This window comes from Salvelinus namaycush, unplaced genomic scaffold, assembly GCF_016432855.1.
Source record: "Salvelinus namaycush isolate Seneca unplaced genomic scaffold, SaNama_1.0 Scaffold1471, whole genome shotgun sequence".
NCBI classification, from domain to species: Eukaryota; Metazoa; Chordata; class Actinopteri; order Salmoniformes; family Salmonidae; genus Salvelinus; species Salvelinus namaycush.
The window spans coordinates 1-26,267 of NW_024058199.1; the positions used below are offsets into that span (position 1 = coordinate 1).

At 47.4% G+C, this 26,267-nt stretch overlaps 1 protein-coding gene across 1 annotated transcript; it reads left to right on the top strand.

Annotated features, from left to right (window-relative positions):
• The first annotated feature begins 12,481 nt into the window (after positions 1–12,481).
• Positions 12,482–23,367, top strand: znf598 (zinc finger protein 598). Its single transcript, XM_038983131.1, has 6 exons — positions 12,482–12,895; positions 18,653–18,765; positions 19,810–19,939; positions 22,653–22,864; positions 22,939–23,156; positions 23,249–23,367. Exons 1-6 carry the CDS (start codon positions 12,725–12,727, stop codon positions 23,365–23,367), a joined length of 963 nt encoding a protein of 320 aa, XP_038839059.1. The 5' UTR covers positions 12,482–12,724.
• The last annotated feature ends 2,900 nt before the right edge of the window (positions 23,368–26,267 follow it).

Genomic DNA, 26,267 nt, shown 5'->3' on the forward strand with positions numbered 1-26,267 from the left:
GGGATCCATAATAAACCCCAGGAAGATTAGCTGCTGCCTTGGGCAGGAACTAATGGGGATCCATAATAAACCCCAGGAAGAGTAGCTGCTGCCTTGGCAGGAACTAATGGGGATCCCTAATAAACCCCAGGAAGAGTAGCTGCTGCCTTGGCAGGAACTAATGGGGATCCCTAATAAACCACAGGAAGAGTAGCTGCTGCCTTGGCAGGAACTAATGGGGATCCATAATAAACCCCAGGAAGAGTAGCTGCTGCCTTGGCAGGAACTAATGGGGATCCCTAATAAACCCAGGAAGAGTAGCTGCTGCCTTGGCAGGAAACTAATGGGGATCCCTAATAAACCCCAGGAAGAGTAGCTGCTGCCTTGGCAGGAACTAATGGGGATCCATAATAAACCCCAGGAAGAGTAGCTGCTGCCTTGGCAGGAACTAATGGGAATCCATAATAAACCCCAGGAAGAGTAGCTGCTGCCTTGGCAACAGCTAATGGGGATCCCTAATAAGCCCCAGGAAGAGTAGCTGCTGCCTTGGCAGGAACTAATGGGGATCCATAATAAACCCCAGGAAGAGTAGCTGCTGCCTGGCAGGAACTAATGGGGATCCATAATAAACCCCAGGAAGAGTAGCTGCTGCCTTGGCAACAGCTAATGGTGATCCATAATAAACCCCAGGAAGAGTAGCTGCTGCCTTGGCAACAGCTAATGGGGATCCATAATAAACCCCAGGAATAGTAGCTGCTGCCTTGGCCGAGGCAGCTAATGGGGATCCATAATAAACCCCAGGAATAGTAGCTGCTGCCTTGGCCGAGGCAGCTAATGGGGATCCATAATAAACCCCAGGAAGAGTAGCTGCTGCCTTGGCAGGAACTAATGGGGATCCATAATAAACCCCAGGAAGAGTAGCTGCTGCCTTGGCAGGAACTAATGGGGATCCATAATAAACCCCAGGAAGAGTAGCTGCTGCCTTGGCAGGAACTAATGGGGATCCATAATAAACCCCAGGAAGAGTAGCTGCTGCCTTGGCAACAGCTAATGGGGATCCATAATAAACCCCAGGAAGAGTAGCTGCTGCCTTGGCAGGAACTAATGGGGATCCATAATAAACCCCAGGAAGAGTAGCTGCTGCCTTGGCAGGAACTAATGGGGATCCATAATAAACCCCAGGAAGAGTAGCTGCTGCCTTGGCAGGAACTAATGGGGATCCATAATAAACCCCAGGAAGAGTAGCTGCTGCCTTGGCAGACACTAATGGGGATCCATAATAAACCCAGGAAGAGTAGCTGCTGCCTTGGCAGGAACTAATGGGGATCCATAATAAACCCCAGGAAGAGTAGCTGCTGCCTTGGCAGGAACTAATGGGGATCCATAATAAACCCCAGGAAGAGTAGCTGCTGCCTTGGCAGGAACTAATGGGGATCCATAATAAACCCCAGGAAGAGTAGCTGCTGCCTTGGCAGGAACTAATGGGGATCCATAATAAACCCAGGAAGAGTAGCTGCTGCCTTGGCAGGAACTAATGGGGATCCATAATAAACCCCAGGAAGAGTAGCTGCTGCCTTGGCAGGAACTAATGGGGATCCATAATAAACCCCAGGAAGAGTAGCTGCTGCCTTGGCAGGAACTAATGGGGATCCATAATAAACCCCAGGAAGAGTAGCTGCTGCCTTGGCAGGAACTAATGGGGATCCATAATAAACCCCAGGAAGAGTAGCTGCTGCCTTGGCAGGAACTAATGGGGATCCATAATAAACCCCAGGAAGAGTAGCTGCTGCCTTGGCAGGAACTAATGGGGATCCATAATAAACCCCAGGAAGAGTAGCTGCTGCCTTGGCAGGAACTAATGGGGATCCATAATAAACCCCAGGAAGAGTAGCTGCTGCCTTGGCAGGAACTAATGGGGATCCATAATAAACCCAGGAAGAGTAGCTGCTGCCTTGGCAGGAACTAATGGGGATCCATAATAAACCCCAGGAAGAGTAGCTGCTGCCTTGGCAGGAACTAATGGGGATCCATAATAAACCCCAGGAAGAGTAGCTGCTGCCTTGGCAGGAACTAATGGGGATCCATAATAAACCCCAGGAAGAGTAGCTGCTGCCTTGGCAGGAACTAATGGGGATCCATAATAAACCCCAGGAAGAGTAGCTGCTGCCTTGGCAGGACAGCTAATGGGGATCCATAATAAACCCCAGGAAGAGTAGCTGCTGCCTTGGCAGGAACTAATGGGGATCCATAATAAACCCCAGGAAGAGTAGCTGCTGCCTTGGCAGGAACTAATGGGGATCCATAATAAACCCCAGGAAGAGTAGCTGCTGCCTTGGCAGGAACTAATGGGGATCCATAATAAACCCCAGGAAGAGTAGCTGCTGCCTTGGCAGGAACTAATGGGGATCCATAATAAACCCCAGGAAGAGTAGCTGCTGCCTTGGCAGGAACTAATGGGGATCCATAATAAACCCCAGGAAGAGTAGCTGCTGCCTTGGCAGGAACTAATGGGGATCCATAATAAACCCCAGGAAGAGTAGCTGCTGCCTTGGCAGGAACTAATGGGGATCCATAATAAACCCCAGGAAGAGTAGCTGCTGCCTTGGCAGGAACTAATGGGGATCCATAATAAACCCCAGGAAGAGTAGCTGCTGCCTTGGCAGGAACTAATGGGGATCCATAATAAACCCAGGAAGAGTAGCTGCTGCCTTGGCAGGAACTAATGGGGATCCATAATAAACCCCAGGAAGAGTAGCTGCTGCCTTGGCAAGGACTAATGGGGATCCATAATAAACCCCAGGAAGAGTAGCTGCTGCCTTGGCAAGGAACTAATGGGGATCCATAATAAACCCCAGGAAGAGTAGCTGCTGCCTTGGCAGGAACTAATGGGGATCCATAATAAACCCCAGGAAGAGTAGCTGCTGCCTTGGCAGGAACTAATGGGGATCCATAATAAACCCCAGGAAGAGTAGCTGCTGCCTTGGCAGGACAGCTAATGGGGATCCATAATAAACCCCAGGAAGAGTAGCTGCTGCCTTGGCAACAGCTAATGGGGATCCATAATAAACCCCAGGAAGAGTAGCTGCTGCCTTGGCAACAGCTAATGGGGATCCATAATAAACCCCAGGAAGAGTAGCTGCTGCCTTGGCAGGAACTAATGGGGATCCATAATAAACCCCAGGAAGAGTAGCTGCTGCCTTGGCAGGAACTAATGGGGATCCATAATAAACCCCAGGAAGAGTAGCTGCTGCCTTGGCAGGAACTAATGGGGATCCATAATAAACCCCAGGAAGAGTAGCTGCTGCCTTGGCAACAGCTAATGGGGATCCATAATAAACCCCAGGAAGAGTAGCTGCTGCCTTGGCAACAGCTAATGGGGATCCATAATAAACCCCAGGAAGAGTAGCTGCTGCCTTGGCAGGAACTAATGGGGATCCATAATAAACCCCAGGAAGAGTAGCTGCTGCCTTGGCAGGAACTAATGGGGATCCATAATAAACCCCAGGAAGAGTAGCTGCTGCCTTGGCAGGAACTAATGGGGATCCATAATAAACCCCAGGAAGAATAGCTGCTGCCTTGGCAGGAACTAATGGGGATCCATAATAAACCCCAGGAAGAGTAGCTGCTGCCTTGGCAGGAACTAATGGGGATCCATAATAAACCCCAGGAAGAGTAGCTGCTGCCTTGGCAACAGCTAATGGGGATCCATAATAAACCCCAGGAAGAGTAGCTGCTGCCTTGGCAGGAACTAATGGGGATCCATAATAAACCCCAGGAAGAGTAGCTGCTGCCTTGGCAGGAACTAATGGGGATCCATAATAAACCCCAGGAAGAGTAGCTGCTGCCTTGGCAGGAACTAATGGGGATCCATAATAAACCCCAGGAAGAGTAGCTGATGCCTTGGCAACAGCTAATGGGGATCCATAATAAACCCCAGGAAGAGTAGCTGCTGCCTTGGCAACAGCTAATGGGGATCCATAATAAACCCCAGGAAGAGTAGCTGCTGCCTTGGCAGGAACTAATGGGGATCCATAATAAACCCCAGGAAGAGTAGCTGCTGCCTTGGCAACAGCTAATGGGGATCCATAATAAACCCCAGGAAGAGTAGCTGCTGCCTTGGCAACAGCTAATGGGGATCCATAATAAACCCCAGGAAGAGTAGCTGCTGCCTTGGCAACAGCTAATGGGGATCCATAATAAACCCCAGGAAGAGTAGCTGCTGCCTTGGCAGGAACTAATGTGGATACATAATAAACCCCAGGAAGAGTAGCTGCTGCCTTGGCAGGAACTAATGGGGATCCATAATAAACCCCAGGAAGAGTAGCTGATGCCTTGGCAACAGCTAATGGGGATCCATAATAAACCCCAGGAAGAGTAGCTGCTGCCTTGGCAACAGCTAATGGGGATCCATAATAAACCCCAGGAAGAGTAGCTGCTGCCTTGGCAGGAACTAATGGGGATCCATAATAAACCCCAGGAAGAGTAGCTGCTGCCTTGGGCAGGAACTAATGGGGATCCATAATAAACCCCAGGAAGAGTAGCTGCTGCCTTGGCAGGAACTAATGGGGATCCATAATAAACCCCAGGAAGAGTAGCTGCCTGCCTTGGCAGGAACTAATGGGGATCCATAATAAACCCCAGGAAGAGTAGCTGCTGCCTTGGCAGGAACTAATGGGGATCCATAATAAACCCCAGGAAGAGTAGCTGCTGCCTTGGCAGGAACTAATGGGGATCCATAATAAACCCCAGGAAGAGTAGCTGCTGCCTTGGCAGGAACTAATGGGGATCCATAATAAACCCCAGGAAGAGTAGCTGCTGCCTTGGCAACAGCTAATGGGGATCCATAATAAACCCCAGGAAGAGTAGCTGCTGCCTTGGGCAGGAACTAATGGGGATCCATAATAAACCCCAGGAAGAGTAGCTGCTGCCTTGGCAGGAACTAATGGGGATACATAATAAACCCCAGGAAGAGTAGCTGCTGCCTTGGCAGGAACTAATGGGGATCCATAATAAACCCCAGGAAGAGTAGCTGCTGCCTTGGCATCAGCTAATGGGGATCCATAATAAACCCCAGGAAGAGTAGCTGCTGCCTTGGCATCAGCTAATGGGGATCCATAATAAACCACAGGAAGAGTAGCTGCTGCCTTGGCAGGAACTAATGGGGATCCATAATAAACCCCAGGAAGAGTAGCTGCTGCCTTGGCAGGAACTAATGGGGATCCATAATAAACCCCAGGAAGAGTAGCTGCTGCCTTGGCAGGAACTAATGGGGATCCATAATAAACCCCAGGAAGAGTAGCTGCCGGCCTTGGCAGGAACTAATGGGGATCCATAATAAACCCCAGGAAGAGTAGCTGCTGCCTTGGCAGACAGCTAATGGGGATCCATAATAAACCCCAGGAAGAGTAGCTGCTGCCTTGGCAGGAACTAATGGGGATCCATAATAAACCCCAGGAAGAGTAGCTGCTGCCTTGGCAGGAACTAATGGGGATCCATAATAAACCCCAGGAAGAGTAGCTGCTGCCTTGGCAGGAACTAATGGGGATCCATAATAAACCCCAGGAAGAGTAGCTGCTGCCTTGGCAACAGCTAATGGGGATCCATAATAAACCCCAGGAAGAGTAGCTGCTGCCTTGGCAGACAGCTAATGGGGATCCATAATAAACCCCAGGAAGAGTAGCTGCTGCCTTGGCAACAGCTAATGGGGATCCATAATAAACCCCAGGAAGAGTAGCTGCTGCCTTGGCAACAGCTAATGGGGATCCATAATAAACCCCAGGAAGAGTAGCTGCTGCCTTGGCAGGAACTAATGGGGATCCATAATAAACCCCAGGAAGAGTAGCTGCTGCCTTGGCAGGAACTAATGGGGATCCATAATAACCCCAGGAAGAGTAGCTGCTGCCTTGGCAGGAACTAATGGGGATCCATAATAAACCCCAGGAAGAGTAGCTGCTGCCTTGGCAGGAACTAATGGGGATCCATAACAAACCCCAGGAAGAGTAGCTGCTGCCTTGGCAGGAACTAATGGGGATCCCTAATAAACCCCAGGAAGAGTAGCTGCTGCCTTGGCAGGAACTAATGGGGATCCATAATAAACCCCAGGAAGAGTAGCTGCTGCCTTGGCAACAGCTAATGGGGATCCATAATAAACCCCAGGAAGAGTAGCTGCTGCCTTGGCAGGAACTAATGGGGATCCATAATAAACCCCAGGAAGAGTAGCTGCTGCCTTGGCAGGAACTAATGGGGATCCATAATAAACCCCAGGAAGAGTAGCTGCTGCCTTGGCAGGAACTAATGGGGATCCATAATAAACCCCAGGAAGAGTAGCTGATGCCTTGGCATCAGCTAATGGGGATCCATAATAAACCCCAGGAAGAGTAGCTGCTGCCTTGGCATCAGCTAATGGGGATCCATAATAAACCCCAGGAAGAGTAGCTGCTGCCTTGGCAGGAACTAATGGGGATCCATAATAAACCCCAGGAAGAGTAGCTGCTGCCTTGGCAGGCAGCTAATGGGGATCCATAATAAACCCCAGGAAGAGTAGCTGCTGCCTTGGCCGAGGCAGCTAATGGGGATCCATAATAAACCCCAGGAAGAGTAGCTGCTGCCTTGGCAGGAACTAATGGGGATCCATAATAAACCCCAGGAAGAGTAGCTGCTGCCTTGGCAGGAACTAATGGGGATCCATAATAAACCCCAGGAAGAGTAGCTGCTGCCTTGGCAGGAACTAATGGGGATCCATAATAAACCCCAGGAAGAGTAGCTGCTGCCTTGGCAGGCAGCTAATGGGGATCCATAATAAACCCCAGGAAGAGTAGCTGCTGCCTTGGCCGAGGCAGCTAATGGGGATCCATAATAAACCCCAGGAAGAGTAGCTGCTGCCTTGGCAGGAACTAATGGGGATCCATAATAAACCCCAGGAAGAGTAGCTGCTGCTTTGGGATCCAGCTAATGGGGATCCATAATAAACCCCAGGAAGAGTAGCTGCTGCCTTGGCAGGAACTAATGGGGATCCATAATAAACCCCAGGAAGAGTAGCTGCTGCCTTGGCAGGAACTAATGGGGATCCATAATAAACCCCAGGAAGAGTAGCTGCTGCCTTGGCAGGAACTAATGGGGATCCATAATAAACCCAGGAAGAGTAGCTGCTGCCTTGGCAGGAACTAATGGGGATCCATAATAAATCCCAGGAAGAGTAGCTGCTGCTTTTGCAACAAGCTACTGGGGAGCCATAATAAACCCCAGGAAGAGTAGCTGCTGCCTTGGCAACAGCTAATGGGGATCCATAATAAACCCCAGGAAGAGTAGCTGCTGCCTTGGCAGGAACTAATGGGGATCCATAATAAACCCCAGGAAGAGTAGCTGCTGCCTTGGCAACAGCTAATGGGGATCCATAATAAACCCCAGGAAGAGTAGCTGCTGCCTTGGCAACAGCTAATGGGGATCCATAATAAACCCCAGGAAGAGTAGCTGCTGCCTTGGCAACAGCTAATGGGGATCCATAATAAACCCCAGGAAGAGTAGCTGCTGCCTTGGCAGGAACTAATGGGGATCCATAATAAACCCCAGGAAGAGTAGCTGCTGCCTTGGCAACAGCTAATGGGGATCCATAATAAACCCCAGGAAGAGTAGCTGCTGCCTTGGCAGGAACCAATGGGGATCCATATTAAACCCCAGGAAGAGTAGCTGCTGCCTTGGCAACAGCTAATGGGGATCCATAATAAACCCCAGGAAGAGTAGCTGCTGCCTTGGCAGGAACTAATGGGGATCCATAATAAACCCTAGGAAGAGTAGCTGCTGCCTTGGCAACAGCTAATGGGGATCCATAATAAACCCCAGGAAGAGTAGCTGCTGCCTTGGCAGGAACTAATGGGGATCCATAATAAACCCCAGGAAGAGTAGCTGCTGCCTTGGCAGGAACTAATGAGGATCCATAATAAACCCCAGGAAGAGTAGCTGCTGCCTTGGCAGGAACTAATGGGGATCCATAATAAATCCCAGGAAGAGTAGCTGCTGCCTTGGCAGGAACCAATGGGGATCCATAATAAACCCCAGGAAGAGTAGCTGCTGCCTTGGCAACAGCTAATGGGGATCCATAATAAACCCCAGGAAGAGTAGCTGCTGCCTTGGCAGGAACTAATGGGGATCCATAATAAACCCCAGGAAGAGTAGCTGCTGCCTTGGCAACAGCTAATGGGGATCCATAATAAACCCCAGGAAGAGTAGCTGCTGCCTTGGCAGGAACCAATGGGGATCCATATTAAACCCCAGGAAGAGTAGCTGCTGCCTTGGCAACAGCTAATGGGGATCCATAATAAACCCCAGAAAGAGTAGCTGCTGCCTTGGCAGGAACTAATGGGGATCCATAATAAACCCTAGGAAGAGTAGCTGCTGCCTTGGCAACAGCTAATGGGGATCCATAATAAACCCCAGGAAGAGTAGCTGCTGCCTTGGCAGGAACTAATGGGGATCCATAATAAACCCCAGGAAGAGTAGCTGCTGCCTTGGCAGGAACTAATGAGGATCCATAATAAACCCCAGGAAGAGTAGCTGCTGCCTTGGCAGGAACTAATGGGGATCCATAATAAATCCCAGGAAGAGTAGCTGCTGCCTTGGCAGGAACCAATGGGGATCCATAATAAACCCCAGGAAGAGTAGCTGCTGCCTTGGCAGGAACCAATGGGGATCCATATTAAACCCCAGGAAGAGTAGCTGCTGCCTTGGCAACAGCTAATGGGGATCCATAATAAACCCCAGAAAGAGTAGCTGCTGCCTTGGCAGGAACTAATGGGGATCCATAATAAACCCTAGGAAGAGTAGCTGCTGCCTTGGCAACAGCTAATGGGGATCCATAATAAACCCCAGGAAGAGTAGCTGCTGCCTTGGCAGGAACTAATGGGGATCCATAATAAACCCCAGGAAGAGTAGCTGCTGCCTTGGCAGGAACTAATGAGGATCCATAATAAACCCCAGGAAGAGTAGCTGCTGCCTTGGCAGGAACTAATGGGGATCCATAATAAATCCCAGGAAGAGTAGCTGCTGCCTTGGCAGGAACCAATGGGGATCCATAATAAACCCCAGGAAGAGTAGCTGCTGCCTTGGCAACAGCTAATGGGGATCCATAATAAACCCCAGGAAGAGTAGCTGCTGCCTTGGCAGGAACTAATGGGGATCCATAATAAACCCCAGGAAGAGTAGCTGCTGCCTTGGCAACAGCTAATGGGGATCCCTAATAAACCCCAGGAAGAGTAGCTGCTGCCTTGGCAGGAACTAATGGGGATCCATAATAAACCCCAGGAAGAGTAGCTGCTGCCTTGGCAGGAACTAATGGGGATCCATAATAAACCCCAGGAAGAGTAGCTGCTACCTTGGCAGGAACTAATGGGGATCCATAATAAACCCCAGGAAGAGTAGCTGCTGCCTTTGCAGGAACTAATGGGGATCCATAATAAACCCCAGGGAGAGTAGCTGCTGCCTTGGCAACAGGAACTAATGGGGATCCATAATAAACCCCAGGAAGAGTAGCTGCTGCCTTGGCAGGAACTAATGGGGATCCATATTAAATACAAATCAGCATCCAGGATCCAAACTACCTGGTTTATAATTAAGCAATAAGGCATGAGGAGGTGTGGTATAAGGCCAATATAACACGGCTAGGGTCGCGTAACGTGGAAGTCCTGGATACAGCCCTTAGCCGTGGTAACTCCAGCCACTTTAATAATGGGAATTGATGGAAATGTATGTAAAAATGTATCACTAGCCACTTTAAACAATGCCACTTAATATAATGTTTACATACCCTACATTACTCATCTCATATGTATATGTATATACTGTACTCTATATCATCTACTGCATCTTGCCATCTTTATGTAATACATGTATCACTAGCCACTTTAAACTATGCCACTTTACTGTTTATATACCCTACATTACTCATCTCATATGTATATACTGTACTCTATACCATCTACTGCATCTTGCCTATGCTGTTCTGTACCATCACTCATTCATATATCTTTATGTACATATTCTTTATCCCTTTACACTTGTGTGTATAAGGTAGTAGTTGTGGAATTGTTAGGTTAGATTACTCGTTGGTTATTACTGCATTGTCGGAACTAGAAGCACAAGCATTTCGCTACACTCGCATTAACATCTGCTAACCATGTGTATGTGACCAATAACATTTGATTTGAAACTGCCTGCCCTCCAGGACCCCTACAGCACCCGATGTCACAGGAAGGCCAAGAGATCAAGGGCAACAACCACCCGAGCCACTGCCTGTTCACCCCGCTACCATCCAGAAGGTGAGGTCAGTACAGGTGCATCACTGCCTGTTCACCCCGCTACCATCCAGAAGGTGAGGTCAGTACAGGTGCATCAAAGCAGGGACCGAGAGACTGCTTCTATCTCAAGGCCATCAGACGGTTAAATAGCCATCACTAGCACATTAGAGACTGCTGCCCTATATACATAGACTTGGAATCACTGGCCACTTTAATAATGGAACACTAGTCACTTTAATAATGTTTACATATGTTGTATTACTCATCTCATATGTATATACTGTATTCTATCCTATTCTACTGTATCTTAGTCTATGTATTACTCATCTCATATGTATATACTGTATTCTATACTATTCTACTGTATCTTAGTCTATGTATTACTCATCTCATATGTATATACTGTATTCTATCCTACTGTATCTTAGTCTATGTATTACTCATCTCATATGTATATACTGTATTCTATCCTACTGTATCTTAGTCTATGTATTACTCATCTCATATGTATATACTGTATTCTATCCTACTGTATCTTAGTCTATGTATTACTCATCTCATATGTATATACTGTATTCTATCCTACTGTATCTTAGTCTATGTATGCCGGGGCGGCAGGGTAGCCTAGTAGTTAGAGCGTTGGGCTAGTAACCGAAAGGTTGCAAGTTCAAATCCCCGAGCTGACAAGGTACAAATCTGTCGTTCTGCCCCTGAACAAGGCAGTTAACCCACTGTTCCTAGGCCGTCATTGAAAATAAGAGTTTGTTCTTAACTAAATAAATAAATAATAAATAAAAAAGGTTAAAAATGTAAGTCGCTCTGGATAAGAGCGTCTGCTAAATGACTTAAATGTAAATGTATTACTCATCTCATATGTATATACTGTATTCTATCCTATTCTACTGTATCTTAGTCTATGTATTACTCATCTCATATGTATATACTGTATTCTATCCTATTCTACTGTATCTTAGTCTATGTATTACTCATCTCATATGTATATACTGTATTCTATACTATTCTACTGTATCTTAGTCTATGTATTACTCATATGTATATACTGTATTCTATCCTATTCTACTGTATCTTAGTCTATGCATTACTCATCTCATATGTATATACTGTATTCTATACTATTCTACTGTATCTTAGTCTATGTATTACTCATCTCATATGTATATACTGTATTCTATTCTACTGTATCTTAGTCTATGTATTACTCATCTCATATGTATATACTGTATTCTATACTATTCTACTGTATCTTAGTCTATGTATTACTCATCTCATATGTATATACTGTATTCTATTCTACTGTATCTTAGTCTATGTATTACTCATCTCATATGTATATACTGTATTCTGTATCTAAGGCTGTGACCCTCTAACGTTGCTCGCCCAATATTTATATATTTTTAATTCCATTCCTTTACTTTAGAATTGTGTGTATTGTTAGATATTACTGCACTGTTAGAGCTAGAAACACAAGCTACACCCGCAATAACATCTGCTAAACACGTGTATGTGACAAATACCATTTGATTTGATTTTAAAAAACGAGAATAAAACGGCAATAGCACTGTTTGTCCGTTTTGAGAGGCCGTAGACAAAATAGTCAAGATAACTCAAGAAATCTGTCATTAATTTGGACATTTTTGTCTTAGAGATCTTATTTGCGCAATTTTACATCTAACTAAGATATTTGGTAAAGTTTTTTAAAATAAAACAAGTCGTGGAAACAAGTCGTCTCGTTGAATTACAGACTTTATTGAAGAATCCCCACTGTTGACCAATCACCGACGAAGGGGCTTCGGCTCCACACTTTGGCTTGCCTGTAGAGTAATGTGTGCCCGAACAGCCGGAAAACTCACCGAAGTCCAAAACGACACAAAATGTCTTCATAATATATGCACCAACTCTACCGGCTGGGTAACATGTGGACGCCTTAACCCTAACATTAAATACATTTTTAAAAATGAACCACTAATCTAGCTAACGTTAGCCAGCTAGCTAATATTAGCCACAACAAATTGGAATTCGTAACATATGATGATGGACACCCACAAATGAATACATACCATACTAAATGTAATGCGTCTCGGATTGACATAAAAAAAAAAAATCTGAAATGTTCTGAGTCACTGAGACAGGCAATGTGGAGATGTCAGAGGACCCGCCTGTGCAATGAACGCCAAATGCCTCGTCGAGGGATAGGCGAAGCACAACTACCGTTGAATGCAGACAAACCCCGTGAACAGTCTATCCTTATAGCGTATACACCAGTAAATCTCAGCATTGGCAAGTGACTTTAGGACTTCCGTCTCATTACACAAACAGACGCTACCTGCTTCTTTTAACCAACAGCCGCTGTTTAGCCACCCAGCTACTTCCTAACGTCTACGATTCAGCCTGAAAACCAAATATAACTCCGTTTGTGCCTTTTTTTGTAAACTACCATGGAATCAACATCTAACAACTACGAGCGGAACTGTGTTCTGTGTTGTCAGGAGCTCGACATCTTCGCCCTGGGAAAATGCGACCACCCGGTGTGCTACCGCTGCTCGACCAAAATGAGGGTGCTGTGCAACCAGAAGTACTGCGCCGTCTGCCGGGAGGAGCTCGACAAGGTACGCCGTCCCCGACTACTCCTACAGCGGGGATGCGCTGTGACAGTGTAGGCCGTGTTATCCGGTCAGCTTGCTAGCCGGCTACGTTTCTATTATCTCTCACTGACTCTTATCTAACTAGTTAAGTTAGTCATCGGTTTTTATTTAGTTAGATAGTTATTCGTGAAAGTCGAGACATATATGTAGTTTGTAAGTGGTAATAGGCAGGCACTAGCTAACCCCCCACACAGTTAAATTACCTAGCTAGCTAACGTAATGACTAACGTTAGCTTGAGTGTTACCACAAATAGAACAATGAGTTTAGTTCTAAAACAAATCTTTGGTGTTATTGTCACCAGGTAAGTAGTTTGTATTTATGTAGGTAACTAATAAGTATGTAACCGTTACTATAATGCCATGTAAGGTTACGTCTTATGAGAGAGAGCTGTCAGGCTTCATGATGGCTGGTGGTTATGTAATGGTTTGTCATTTACTACCGGCGACGGGACAGTCACCCCCCCGTACCATGGACCTAGCCACAGATTATCCATTATATTGACCAGGGCCCGGTTTCCCGAAGCGATGGCATTTTGATTGGAGTGTTTTAACTATCCTATCCATCTTATCTACAACGGCCGATGATGTAACATGCGTTTCCCAAAACACCACGCAGAGACAGCGGTCTGATAGATCGGAAGAAAGGGATCACTGCTCTAGGATACGTTTTCTCCATTCAAATAATACCTTAACATTACAATTATTTCACAATGCTGACGACGGATCAGCTCCCAGAGAGACATTAGGCCTACCACCTGCTACGGCTGCAAATATTGAGGCGGTTTATTCTAATGCTTACTCAATAAAAATGCACTAAATCACAGATTTGACACGTCATTGCTCGCGTGTTAGGCTACACATGATATATTTTTGACAGATTACAGACAGTTGTGAAAAGTACAAGTAGCAAAATAGAAGTCAAAATTGATTGAACATGAAATGTATTTCAATATGCTTGAAATGGGCCTATAGCCTAATGTTTACATTTTAATGCATTCATCAAATTTTTTCATTTTAAATATCTTTTCAAACTTCACATCAATTGCAAAGACATTGACAACTACTGTATTCGTAGTCGACTTTGTTCTGAAGTTACCGGCGTTCACAGAGAGACTGATAAGCCATGTGATTCTATGTTTATCTCTGTTAGCAAGTCGGGTCATTTCCAAGTTCCCTAGTTCTGAGGCAGGCGTTATGCCTCGTTTACATCGTGAAGAACACTACATGACCAAAAGTATGTGGACACCTGCTCATCGAACATCTCATTCCAAAATCATGGGCATTAATATGGAGTTGGTCCCCCCCTTTGCTGCTATAACAGTTTCCACTGCTCCAGAGTCCAATGGCGACAAGCTTTACACCACTCCGTCCGACGCTTGGCATTGCGCATGGTGATCTTAGGCTTGTGTGTGGCAGCTCGGCCACGGAAACCCACTTTCATGAAGCTTCCAACGATGTTGCTTCCAGAGGCAGTTTGGAACTCGGTAGGGAACTTTTGCAACCGAGGACAGATGATTTTTACGTGCTTCAGCACTCGATGGTCCGAGCTCAGCCGTTTTATTTCCCTGACTGTTTCCACTTCACAATAACAGCGCTTACAGTTGAATCGGCGCAGCTCTAGCAGGGTATGACGGTGTCACGTTGAAAGTCACTGAGCTCTTCAGTAAGGCCATTCTACTACCAATGTTTGTCTATGGAGATTGCATGGCTGTGCTCGATTTTTATACAACCGTCAGCAACCGCGTGTGGCTGAAATAGCTGAATCGACTAATTTGAAGGGGTGTCCACATACTGCTGTATATACAGTGTATCTCTATTTAACTACGCTGCACATCTTCATGCAAAGCTCGTTCCGTTACTGGACGGCGGGGTTGCCGCGGTTTCCCTACTGGACGGCGGGGTTGCCGCGGTTTCCCTACTGGACGGCGGGGTTGCCGCGGTTTCCCTACTGGACGGCGGGGTTGCCGCGGTTTCCCTGCGGGACGGCGGGGTTGCCGCGGTTTCCCTGCGGGACGGCGGGGTTGCCGCGGTTTCCCTACTGGACGGCGGGGTTGCCGCGGTTTCCCTACTGGACGGCGGGGTTGCCGCGGTTTCCCTACAGGACGGCGGGGTTGCCGCGGTTTCCCTACTGGACGGCGGGGTTGCCGCGGTTTCCCTACTGGACGGCGGGGTTGCCGCGGTTTCCCTACTGGACGGCGGGGTTGCCGCGGTTTCCCTACTGGACGGCGGGGTTGCCGCGGTTTCCCTACTGGACGGCGGGGTTGCCGCGGTTTCCCTACTGGACGGCGGGGTTGCCGCGGTTTCCCTGCGGGACGGCGGGGTTGCCGCGGTTTCCCTGCGGGACGGCGGGGTTGCCGCGGTTTCCCTGCGGGACGGCGGGGTTGCCGCGGTTTCCCTGCGGGACGGCGGGGTTGCCGCGGTTTCCCTGCGGGACGGCGGGGTTGCCGCGGTTTCCCTGCGGGACGGCGGGGTTGCCGCGGTTTCCCTGCGGGACGGCGGGGTTGCCGCGGTTTCCCTGAAATGTAGCTACTTTGAAATCGATGTAAAAATGTATTGGTTGCAGGTTTTTCGGACTACTTCTAAATTGCACCGCGGTCGCCATGGCATTTCTCAACAACAACAACAACAAAAATATATATTTCACTGTGACCTGCTGACTCTCATAGAATCAGGCCAAAGATGTTTATAACTAATCCAAGAGAGACCACAACTTGTGGTTTGCAATGGGAACAAATGAGTCATAGTTGGCAAGGAGGGAAAAGCACGAGCTCACAAGATCCTATTGGCTCATTTTAGCGTTTATTTGCATATTTTCATTAGGAAACGCCTACTCTGAAGTGCGGGTGTGCAAAAAACGAAATTCGCCTTTGCACTTTTTGGAAACATTGGAAAATGGTCAAGTCAACTAAACTTAGTCCACTCTGTTCTTGTTTTGGGAACAGAAAACTGTATGGAGATCAAACGTTTCATCTACGAGAACATTTGCAGAATGTCGACTACAAATCCATCCCGCTCCATCTTCTCCCACTGGGCTTCCTCTCAGCACCATATTTGGTAGTGAGAGGAAATGCCGACCGGATGCTTCACATTTATACATCCGGTGAAATATCTGGCTCATTGTTCCATCTGTGATCAGGCAGTGAGGTCAGCTGTTGCTGAGTGAGTGGTGGGGAAGAGGAGGGTCGTAGGGGTGTGTCAGAGTTTCGAAACCCAGAAGTGCAAAATCGCAAGACTTCCTGGAACACTTTTGAAACAGACCAAGCAGACCAGACAGGTTTGGGGTTTGAGAAGTCAATAAAAATAAGTGAACAATTCTGCCTTTAGTTGTTAATTTTCTCAATCTAAAGACGCAACCTGGATTTGAGCTTATGTCTTAAGTAGTTGAACATGTTATTTTTCCAACCTCAAAGTGACAAACTGACACGTTTTCATTTTTGGCCAAAAACTACTTAATGGGCATCCCGAGTGGCGCAGCGGTCTTAGGGCACTGCATCGCACTACAACTGCGTCGTCCGGGTTTGGCTCACTGCGCTCTAGCGACTCCTTGTGGCGGGCCCGGGCGCCTGCAAGCTGACTACGTTTGTCAGTTGAATGGGTTTTCCTCCGACACATTGGTGCGGCTGGCTTCCGGGGTGAAACGAGCAATGTGTTAAGAAGTAGCGTGGCTTGGCGGGGTCATGTTACGGAGGACGCATGACTTGACCTTCAACCTCTCCCGAGCTCGTTGGGGAGTTGAGACAAGATCGTAACTACTAATGGGATATCATGAAATTGGGGCGACAAAAGGGGGTAAAAACCCTTTTATATGGAAGGAGTGCCTTTTGATTTGACGGCCTGCACATGGCGCAAAACGACCGTTAACCTGATGACGTGTTTCTGCGTATGAGCTTAGCTAGCCAATGTCGCAATGACATCACCTGAGCTTGGATTTGTATTGGAAAAGCAGTTCCTGCCCGTCTTCAGGCTGTCTTTGGGTGACGTCCTGCCCGTCTTCAGACTGTCTTTGGGTGACGTCCTGCCCGTCTTCAGACTGTCTTTGGGTGACGTCCTGCCCGTCTTCAGACTGTCTTTGGGTGACGTCCTGCCCGTCTTCAGACTGTCTTTGGGTGACGTCCTGCCCGTCTTCAGACTGTCTTTGGGTGACGTCCTGCCCGTCTTCAGACTGTCTTTGGGTGATGTCCTGCCCGTCTTCAGACGTTCTTTGGGTGACGTCCTGCCCGTCTTCAGACTGTCTTTGGGTGACGTCCTGCCCGTCTTCAGACTGTCTTTGGGTGACGTCCTGCCCGTCTTCAGACTGTCTTCAGACAATCCAGGTGCCTCTGTTAGACATCGTTTTACCAGTTTTAGTTTGTCATTATGGAGGCATCTTTTTCCAACCTTTTTCCCATGAAACATATTAACACGCTAGAACTGATGCACATGAAGAAATAACACGACAAAGCACTGGAAAACCACTAGGCGCACTAGATACATTCGCTTGAACAGTCCAGGGGCCTCTGTTATGGGGAACAGTCCAGGGGCCTCTGTTATGGGGAACAGTCCAGGGGCCTCTGTTATGGGGAACAGTCCAGGGGCCTCTGTTATGGGGAACAGTCCAGGGGCCTCTGTTATGGGGAACAGTCCAGGGGCCCCTGTTATGGGGAACAGTCCAGGGGCCCCTGTTATGGGGATCAGTCCAGGGGCCTCTGTTATGGGGAACAGTCCAGGGGCCTCTGTTATGGGGAACAGTCCAGGGGCCTCTGTTATGGGGAAACAGTCCAGGGGCCTCTGTTATGGGGAACAGTCCAGGGGCCTCTGTTATGGGGAACAGTCCAGGGGCCTCTGTTATGGGGAACAGTCCAGGGGCCTCTGTTATGGGGAACAGTCCAGGGGCCTCTGTTATGGGGATCAGTCCAGGGGCCTCTGTTATGGGGAAACAGTCCAGGTGCCTCTGTTATGGGAAACAGTCCAGGGGCCCCTGTTAATGGGGAAACAGTCCACCGTGAAACTGACATTACATGTGAAGAATGATACATTTGCAGCTGTTGGCCGTCCAGTAGCCTATTCAGCTAGCTACAGTGGGATTTTCTACCTAGCTTAGCATTCAGCTAGCTACAGTGGGATTTTCAACCTAGCTTAGCATTCAGCTAGCTACAGTGGGATCTTCAACCTAGCTTAGCATTCAGCTAGCTACAGTGGGATTTTCAACCTAGCCTAGCATTCAGCTAGCTACAGTGGGATCTTCAACCTAGCCTAGCATTCAGCTAGCTACAGTGGGATCTTCAACCTAGCATAGCATTCAGCTAGCTACAGTGGGATCTTCAACCTAGCTTAGCATTCAGCTAGCTACAGTGGGATCTTCAACCTAGCTTAGCATTCAGCTAGCTACAGTGGGATTTTCAACCTAGCCTAGCATTCAGCTTGCTACAGTGGGATCTTCAACCTAGCCTAGCCTAGCTTCCTCAGATTCTCCAGCTCATTATAAACACTACTCTGGTGTGTTCAACTATAACCAGGATAGTTCACTACTCACTTTAACTAGCTGGCTAATCCCTGTCTCTCTGTTAGTATGTTAGCTAGGGATAGCTTCATTTAACAGCTGTACTTTTGTCACTGTAATGTAGGCTGGTTTAACAAGTAAAACATTGACTTGGGAAATCCCCAAGGGCTTGACCACAGCTACCAGTGGACGGGTCAGATAAAAGTCTGGATGATTCCCATTGACAGTGTGTTTGTGTCTAGGTGCTGTTTGTGCAGAAGTTGGTGGCCTTCTCCTCTCTGCCCCTCCAGACGCTGCAGGTGGAGAGGAAACATGACATCTACTTTACAGACTCCAAGATATACGCTCAGTTCAGGTACACTGCTCTCCTCCTCCTGGCCCTCTCTCCTCTTCCTCCTGGACCTCTCTCCTCTCCTGTCCTCCTGCTGGACCTCTCCTCTCCTGTCCTCTCCTCTTCCTCCTGGCCCTCTTCTCTCCTGTCCTCTTCCTGGACCTCTCTTCTCTCCTGTCCTCTTCCTGGACCTCTCTTCTCTCCTGTCCTCTTCCTGGCCCTCTCTTCTCTCCTGTCCTCTTCCTGGACCTCTCTTCTCTCCTGTCCTCTTCCTGGACCTCTCTTCTCTCCTGTCCTCTTCCTGGACCTCTCTTCTCTCCTGTCCTCTTCCTGGACCTCTCTTCTCTCCTGTCCTCTTCCTGGACCTCTCTTCTCTCCTGTCCTCTTCCTGGACCTCTCTTCTCTCCTGTCCTCTTCCTGGACCTCTCTTCTCTCCTGTCCTCTTCCTGGACCTCTCTTCTCTCCTGTCCTCTTCCTGGACCTCTCTTCTCTCCTGTCCTCTTCCTGGACCTCTCTTCTCTCCTGTCCTCTTCCTGGACCTCTCTTCTCTCCTGTCCTCTTCCTGGACCTCTCTTCTCTCCTGTCCTCTTCCTGGACCTCTCTTCTCTCCGGTCCTCTTCCTGGACCTCTCTTCTCTCCGGTCCTCTTCCTGGACCTCTCTTCTCTCCGGTCCTCTTCCTGGACCTCTCTTCTCTCCGGTCCTCTTCCTGGACCTCTCTTCTCTCCGGTCCTCTTCCTGGACCTCTCTTCTCTCCGGTCCTCTTCCTGGACCTCTCTTCTCTCCGGTCCTCTTCCTGGACCTCTCTTCTCTCCGGTCCTCTTCCTGGACCTCTCTTCTCTCCGGTCCTCTTCCTGGACCTCTCTTCTCTCCTGTCCTCTTCCTGGACCTCTCTTCTCTCCTGTCCTCTTCCTGGACCTCTCTTCCCCCTGGCCCTCTTCTCTCCTGTCCTCCTCCTGGACCTCTCTCCTGTCCTCCTCCTGGACCTCTCTCCTGTCCTCCTCCTGGCCCTCTCTATCTACTATCAGTCTCTGTCTCTTCCTCATGTCTCTCTCTGTCTCTGCCTGTAGGACACTGCTGCTGTCTGAGTGTCCTGTGTGTCCAGAGTCTAAAGTCTTCTCAAAGTTTGAGGAGTTGGAGCAGCACATGAGGAAACAACATGAACTCTTCTGTTGTAAACTCTGTACCAAACACCTGCAGGTAGGTTACCTGTCTGTTATACCTGTCTGTACCAAACACCTGCAGGTAGGTTACCTGTCTGTCTGTTATACCTGTCTGTACCAAACACCTGCAGGTAGGTTACCTGTCTGTTATACCTGTCTGTACCAAACACCTGCAGGTAGGTTACCTGTCTGTCTGTTATACCTGTCTGTACCAAACACCTGCAGGTAGGTTACCTGTCTGTCTGTTATACCTGTCTGTACCAAACACCTGCAGGTAGGTTACCTGTCTGTTATACCTGTCTGTACCAAACACCTGCAGGTAGGTTACCTGTCTGTCTGTTATACCTGTCTGTACAAAACACCTGCAGGTAGGTTACTGTCTGTCTGTTATACCGTCTGTACCAAACACCTGAGGTTACCTGTCTGTTATACCTGTCTGTACCAAAACACCTGCAGGTAGGTTACTGTCCTGTCTGTATACCTGTCTGTACAACCCTGCAGGTAGGTTACCTGTCTGTTATACCTGTCTGTACCAAACACCTGCAGGTAGGTTACCTGTCTGTTATACCTGTCTGTACCAAACACCTGCAGGTAGGTTACCTGTCTGTTATACCTGTCTGTACCAAACACCTGCAGGTAGGTTACCTGTCTGTCTGTTATACCTGTCTGTACCAAACACCTGCAGGTAGGTTACCTGTCTGTTATACCTGTCTATACCAAACACCTGCAGGTAGGTTACCTGTCTGTCTGTTATACCTGTCTGTACCAAACACCTGCAGGTAGGTTACCTGTCTGTTATACCTGTCTGTACCAAACACCTGCAGGTAGGTTACCTGTCTGTCTGTTATACCTGTCTGTACCAAACACCTGCAGGTAGGTTACCTGTCTTGTTTATCCCTGTCTTACCAACACCTGCAGGTGGTTACCTGTCTGTCTGTTTATACCTGTCTGTACCAAACACCTGCAGGTAGGTTACCTGTCTGTTTTACCTGTCTGTACCAAACACCCTGCAGGTAGGTTACCTGTCTCTGTTTATACCTGTCTGTACACAACACCTGCAGGTAGGTTACCTGTCGTCTGTTATACCTGTCTGTACCAAACACCTGCAGGTAGGTTACCTGTCTGTCTGTTATACCTGTCTGTACCAAACACCTGCAGTTAGGTTACCTGTCTGTCTGTTATACGGTCTGTACCAAACACCTGCAGGTAGGTTACCTGTCTGTTATACCTGTCTTACCAAACACCTGCAGGTAGGTTACCTGTCTGTCCTGTTTATACCTGTCTGTACCACAAACACCTGCAGGTAGGTTACCTGTCTGTTATACCTGTCTGTACCAAACACCTCAGGTAGGTTACCTGTCTGTCTGTTATACCTGTCCTGTACCAAACACCTGCAGGTAGGTTACCTGTCTGTTATACCTGTCTTACCAAACACCTGCAGGTAGGTTACCTGTCCTGTCTGTTATACCTGTCTGTACCAAACACCTGCAGGTAGGTTACCTGTCTGTTTATACCTGTCTGTACCAAACACCTGCGGGTAGGTTACCTGTCTGTTATACCTGTCTGTACCAACACCTGCAGGTAGGTTACCTGTCTGTTATACTTGTCTGTACCAAACACCTGCAGGTAGGTTACCTGTCTGTCTGTTATCCCTGTCTGTGACCAAACACCTGCAGGTAGGTAACTGTCTGTCTGTTATACCTGTCTGTACCAAACACCTGCAGGTAGTTACCTGTCTGTCTGTTATACCTGTCTGTACCAAACACCTGCAGGTAGGTTACCTGTCTGTTATAACCTGTCGTACCAAACACCGCAGGTAGGTTACCTGTCGTCTGTTATACCTGTCTGTACCAAACACCTGCAGGTAGGTTACCTGTCTGTCTGTTATACCTGTCTGTACCAAACACCTGCAGGTAGGTTACCTGTCTGTCTGTTATACCTGTCTGTACCAAACACCTGCAGGTAGGTTACCTGTCTGTCTGTTATACCTGTCTGTACCAAACACCTGCAGGTAGGTTACCTGTCTGTTATACCTGTCTATCCAACACCTGCAGGTAGGTTACCTGTCTGTCTGTTATACCTGTCTGTACCAAACACCTGCAGGTAGGTTACCTGTCTGTTATACCTGTCTGTACCACACATGCAGGTAGGTTACCTGTCTGTCTGTTATACCTGTCTGTACCAAACACCTGCGGTAGTTACCTGTCTGTTATACCTGTCTATACCAAACACCTGCAGGTAGGTTACCTTCTGTCTGTTATACCTGTCTGTACCAACAACCTGCAGGTAGTTACCTGTCTGTCCTGTTATACCTGTCTGTACCAAACACCTGCAGGTAGGTTACCTGTCTGTCTGTTATACCTGTCTGTACCAAACACCTGCATAGGTTACCTGTCTGTTATACCTGTCGTACCAACACCTGCAGGTAGTTACCTGTCTGTCTGTTATACCTGTCTGTACCAAACACCTGCAGGTAGTTACCTGTCTGTTATACCTGTCGTACCAAACACCTGCAGGTAGTTTACTGTCTGTCTGTTATACCTGTCTGTACCAAACACCTGCAGGTAGGTTACCTGTCTGTTATTACCTGTCTGTACCAAACACCTGCAGGTAGGTTACCTGTCTGTCTGTTATACCTGTCTGTACCAAACACCTGCAGGTAGGTTACCTGTCTGTTATACCTGTCTGTACCAAACACCTGCAGGTAGGTTACCTGTCTGTCTGACATGTATGTAACCTGTTCCCACCAGATCTTCTCCCATGAGAGGAAGTGGTATAACAGGAAGGATCTGGCACGTCACCGTACCAACGGTGACCCCGATGACACGTCTCACCGCGGACACCCGCTCTGCAAGTTCTGCGACGACCGTTACCTTGACAACGACGAGCTGCTGAAACATCTCCGTAGAGACCATTACTTCTGTCACTTCTGTGATGCTGACGGAGCTCAGGAGTACTACAGGTACACACACACACACACACACACACACCCCTGTATCTGTCCTAAGCATGTTGTACCCCTCCTTCTCTCCACAGTGACTACCAATACCTGAGCGAACACTTCCGGGAGGCCCACTACCTGTGTGAGGAGGGGCGCTGTGCTACGGAGCAGTTCACCCACGCCTTCAGGAGCCAGATCGACTACAAGGCCCACAAGGCCTCGGCACACAGCAAGAACCGGGCCGAAGCACGACAGAACCGACACATAGACCTGCAGTTCAGCTTTGCCCCGCGCCAGACCCGACGCAACGATGGTGAGACTGGATACTGTGCTTTCAGGCCTGCTTGGTAACAAACTGGATTTCAGGCCTGCTTGGTAACAACAGACTGTGTGTGTTCGTTCAAGGAGGCATGGTATCTGGAGAGGACTATGAGGAGGCGAGGTCGGGTCGGGGGGGGAGAGGACGGAGCCAAGGAAGCCAACAGAACACCAGAGGTAGCTGGAGATACAACCGGTCAGTATGACATCATCACTATGAGACCACCATGACATCCGTGACACACATCACAATAATCAACTTTAAGTAACGTCAAACCACTTGATTTCAGTTCATTTGTCCAAAACATTGCTGGGTTGCCCCCATTACTCTCATTGATTTCTAGCTAGCGGTGGCTAATGTTAGCTGATCACTCTCAAGACATGCTAACCTCTCACCATTACAATAACAGAGGAGGTTAGCATTTTATATCATACCTCCAAGACATGCTAACCTCTCACCATTACAATAACAGAGGAGGTTAGCATTTTATATCATACCTCCAAGACATGCTAACCTCTCACCATTACAATAACATGAGAGGTTAGCATTTTATATCATACCTCCAAGACATGCTAACCTCTCACCATTACAATAACAGGAGAGGTTAGCATTTTATATCATACCCCCAAGACATGCTAACCTCTCACCATTACAATAACAGGGAGGTTAGCATACCCCCAAGACATGCTAACCTCTCACCATTACAATAACAGGGGAGGTTAGCATTTTATATCATAGCCCCAAGACATGCTAACCTCTCACCATTACAATAACAGGGGAGATAGCATAACCCAAAGACATGCTAACCTCTCACCATTACAATAACAGGGGAGGTTACATTTTATATCATACCCCCAAGACATGCTAACCTCTCACCATTACAATAACAGGGAGGTTAGCATTTTATATCATACCACAAAGACATACTAACCTCTCACCATTACAATAACAGGGGAGGTTAGCATTTTATATCATACCCCCCAAGACATGCTAACCTCTCACCATTACAATAACAGGGGAGGTTAGCATACCCCCAAGACATGCTAACCTCTCACCATTACAATAACAGGGGAGGTTAGCATTTTATATCATAGCCCCAAGACATGCTAACCTCTCACCATTACAATAACAGGGGAGATAGCATAACCCAAAGACATGCTAACCTCTCACCATTACAATAACAGGGGAGGTTAGCATTTTATATCATACCCCCAAGACATGCTAACCTCTCACCATTACAATAACAGGGAGGTTAGCATTTTATATCATAACCCCAAGACATGCTAACCTCTCACCATTACAATAACAGGGGAGGTTAGCATTTTATATCATACCCCCAAGACATGCTAACCTCTCACCATTACAATAACAGGGGAGGTTAGCATTTTATATCCCCAAGACATGCTAACCTCTCACCATTACAATAACAGGGGAGGTTAGCATTTTATATCATACCTCCAAGACATGCTAACCTCTCACCTTACAATAACAGGTGAGGTTAGCATTTTAGATCATACCCCCAAACATGCTAACCTCTCACCATTACAATAACAGGGGAGGTTAGCATTTTATATCACACCCCAAGACATGCTACCTCTCACCATTACAATAACAGGGGAGGTTAGCATTTTTATTCATACCCCCAAGACATGCTAATCTCTCACCATTACAATAACGGGGAGGTTAGCATTTTATATCATAACCCCAAGACATGCTAACCTCTCACCATTACAATAACAGGGGAGGTTAGCATTGTATATCATACCCCCAAGACATGCTAACCTCTCACCATTACAATAAGAGGGGAGGTTAGCATTTTATATCATACCCCCAAGACATGCTAACCTCTCACCATTACAATAACAGGCTATGTTAGCATACCCCCAAGACATGCTAACCTCACACCATTACAATAACAGGGGAGGTTAGCATTTTATATCATACCCCAAGACATGCTAACCTCTCACCATTACAATAACGGGAGATAGCATAACCCAAAGACATGCTAACCTCTCACCATTACAATAACAGGGGAGGTTAGCATTTAATATCATACCCCCAAGACATGCTAACCTCTCACCATTACAATAAGGGGAGGTTAGCATTTTATATCATAACCCCATGACATGCTAATCTCTCACCATTACAATAACAGGGAGGTTAGCATAGCCCAAGACATGCTAACATCTCACCATTACAATAACAGGGGAGGTTAGCATTGTATATCATACCACCAGACATACTAACCTCTCACCATTACAATAACAGGGAGGTTAGCATTTTATATCATACCCCCAAGACATGCTAACCTCTCACCATTACAATAACAGGGGAGGTTAGCATTTTATATCATACCCCCAAACATGCTAACCTCTCACCATTACAATAACAGGGGAGGTTAGCATAGCCCCAAGACATGCTAACCTCTCACCATTACAATAACAGGGAGGTTAGCATTTTATATCATACCCCCAAGACATGCTAACCTCTCACCATTACAATAACAGGGGAGGTTAGCATTTTATATCACACGCCCAAGATATGCTAACCTCTCACCATTACAATAACAGGGGAGGTTAGCATTTTATATCATACCCCTAAGACATGCTAACCCACCTCTCACCCACAGACACAAACAAACATTATAATAAACACGTAGCCTTAGCTTCACCATCTCAGTTAGCTAGCTAGTTAACTAGCAAGCTAGACTGTTGGTTTATAAAAACCTAAGAAAGTTATGAATTTATCATGCATTTAAATAGACTGCTAATGTAGCCATCTTGCCAGGCTAATTTTGCTAACTAGCTAACCATGAGCAAGCTAGCTAGGTAACAGGCGTTTTCAATTAACTTGCTCAAGGCAGTTTACAGAATTTAAACAACTTTAGCCAATTTAATAATGACTACATTTAGCTAACATTAGTTAATCCAGAGGTTCTTACCTTTGCCTCGGCAGTGGCGTCCATTTCATCACGGCCCTGGTGAGTGACGTGAAGATTCAGACGGGCGTTTCTAGTTTCTGTACGATAGCCACATTAGCAGCTAACTAGCATTTCATTTCTTTGGGTTGTAAATACAGGCGACTACTATATTGATAAAAGTCACC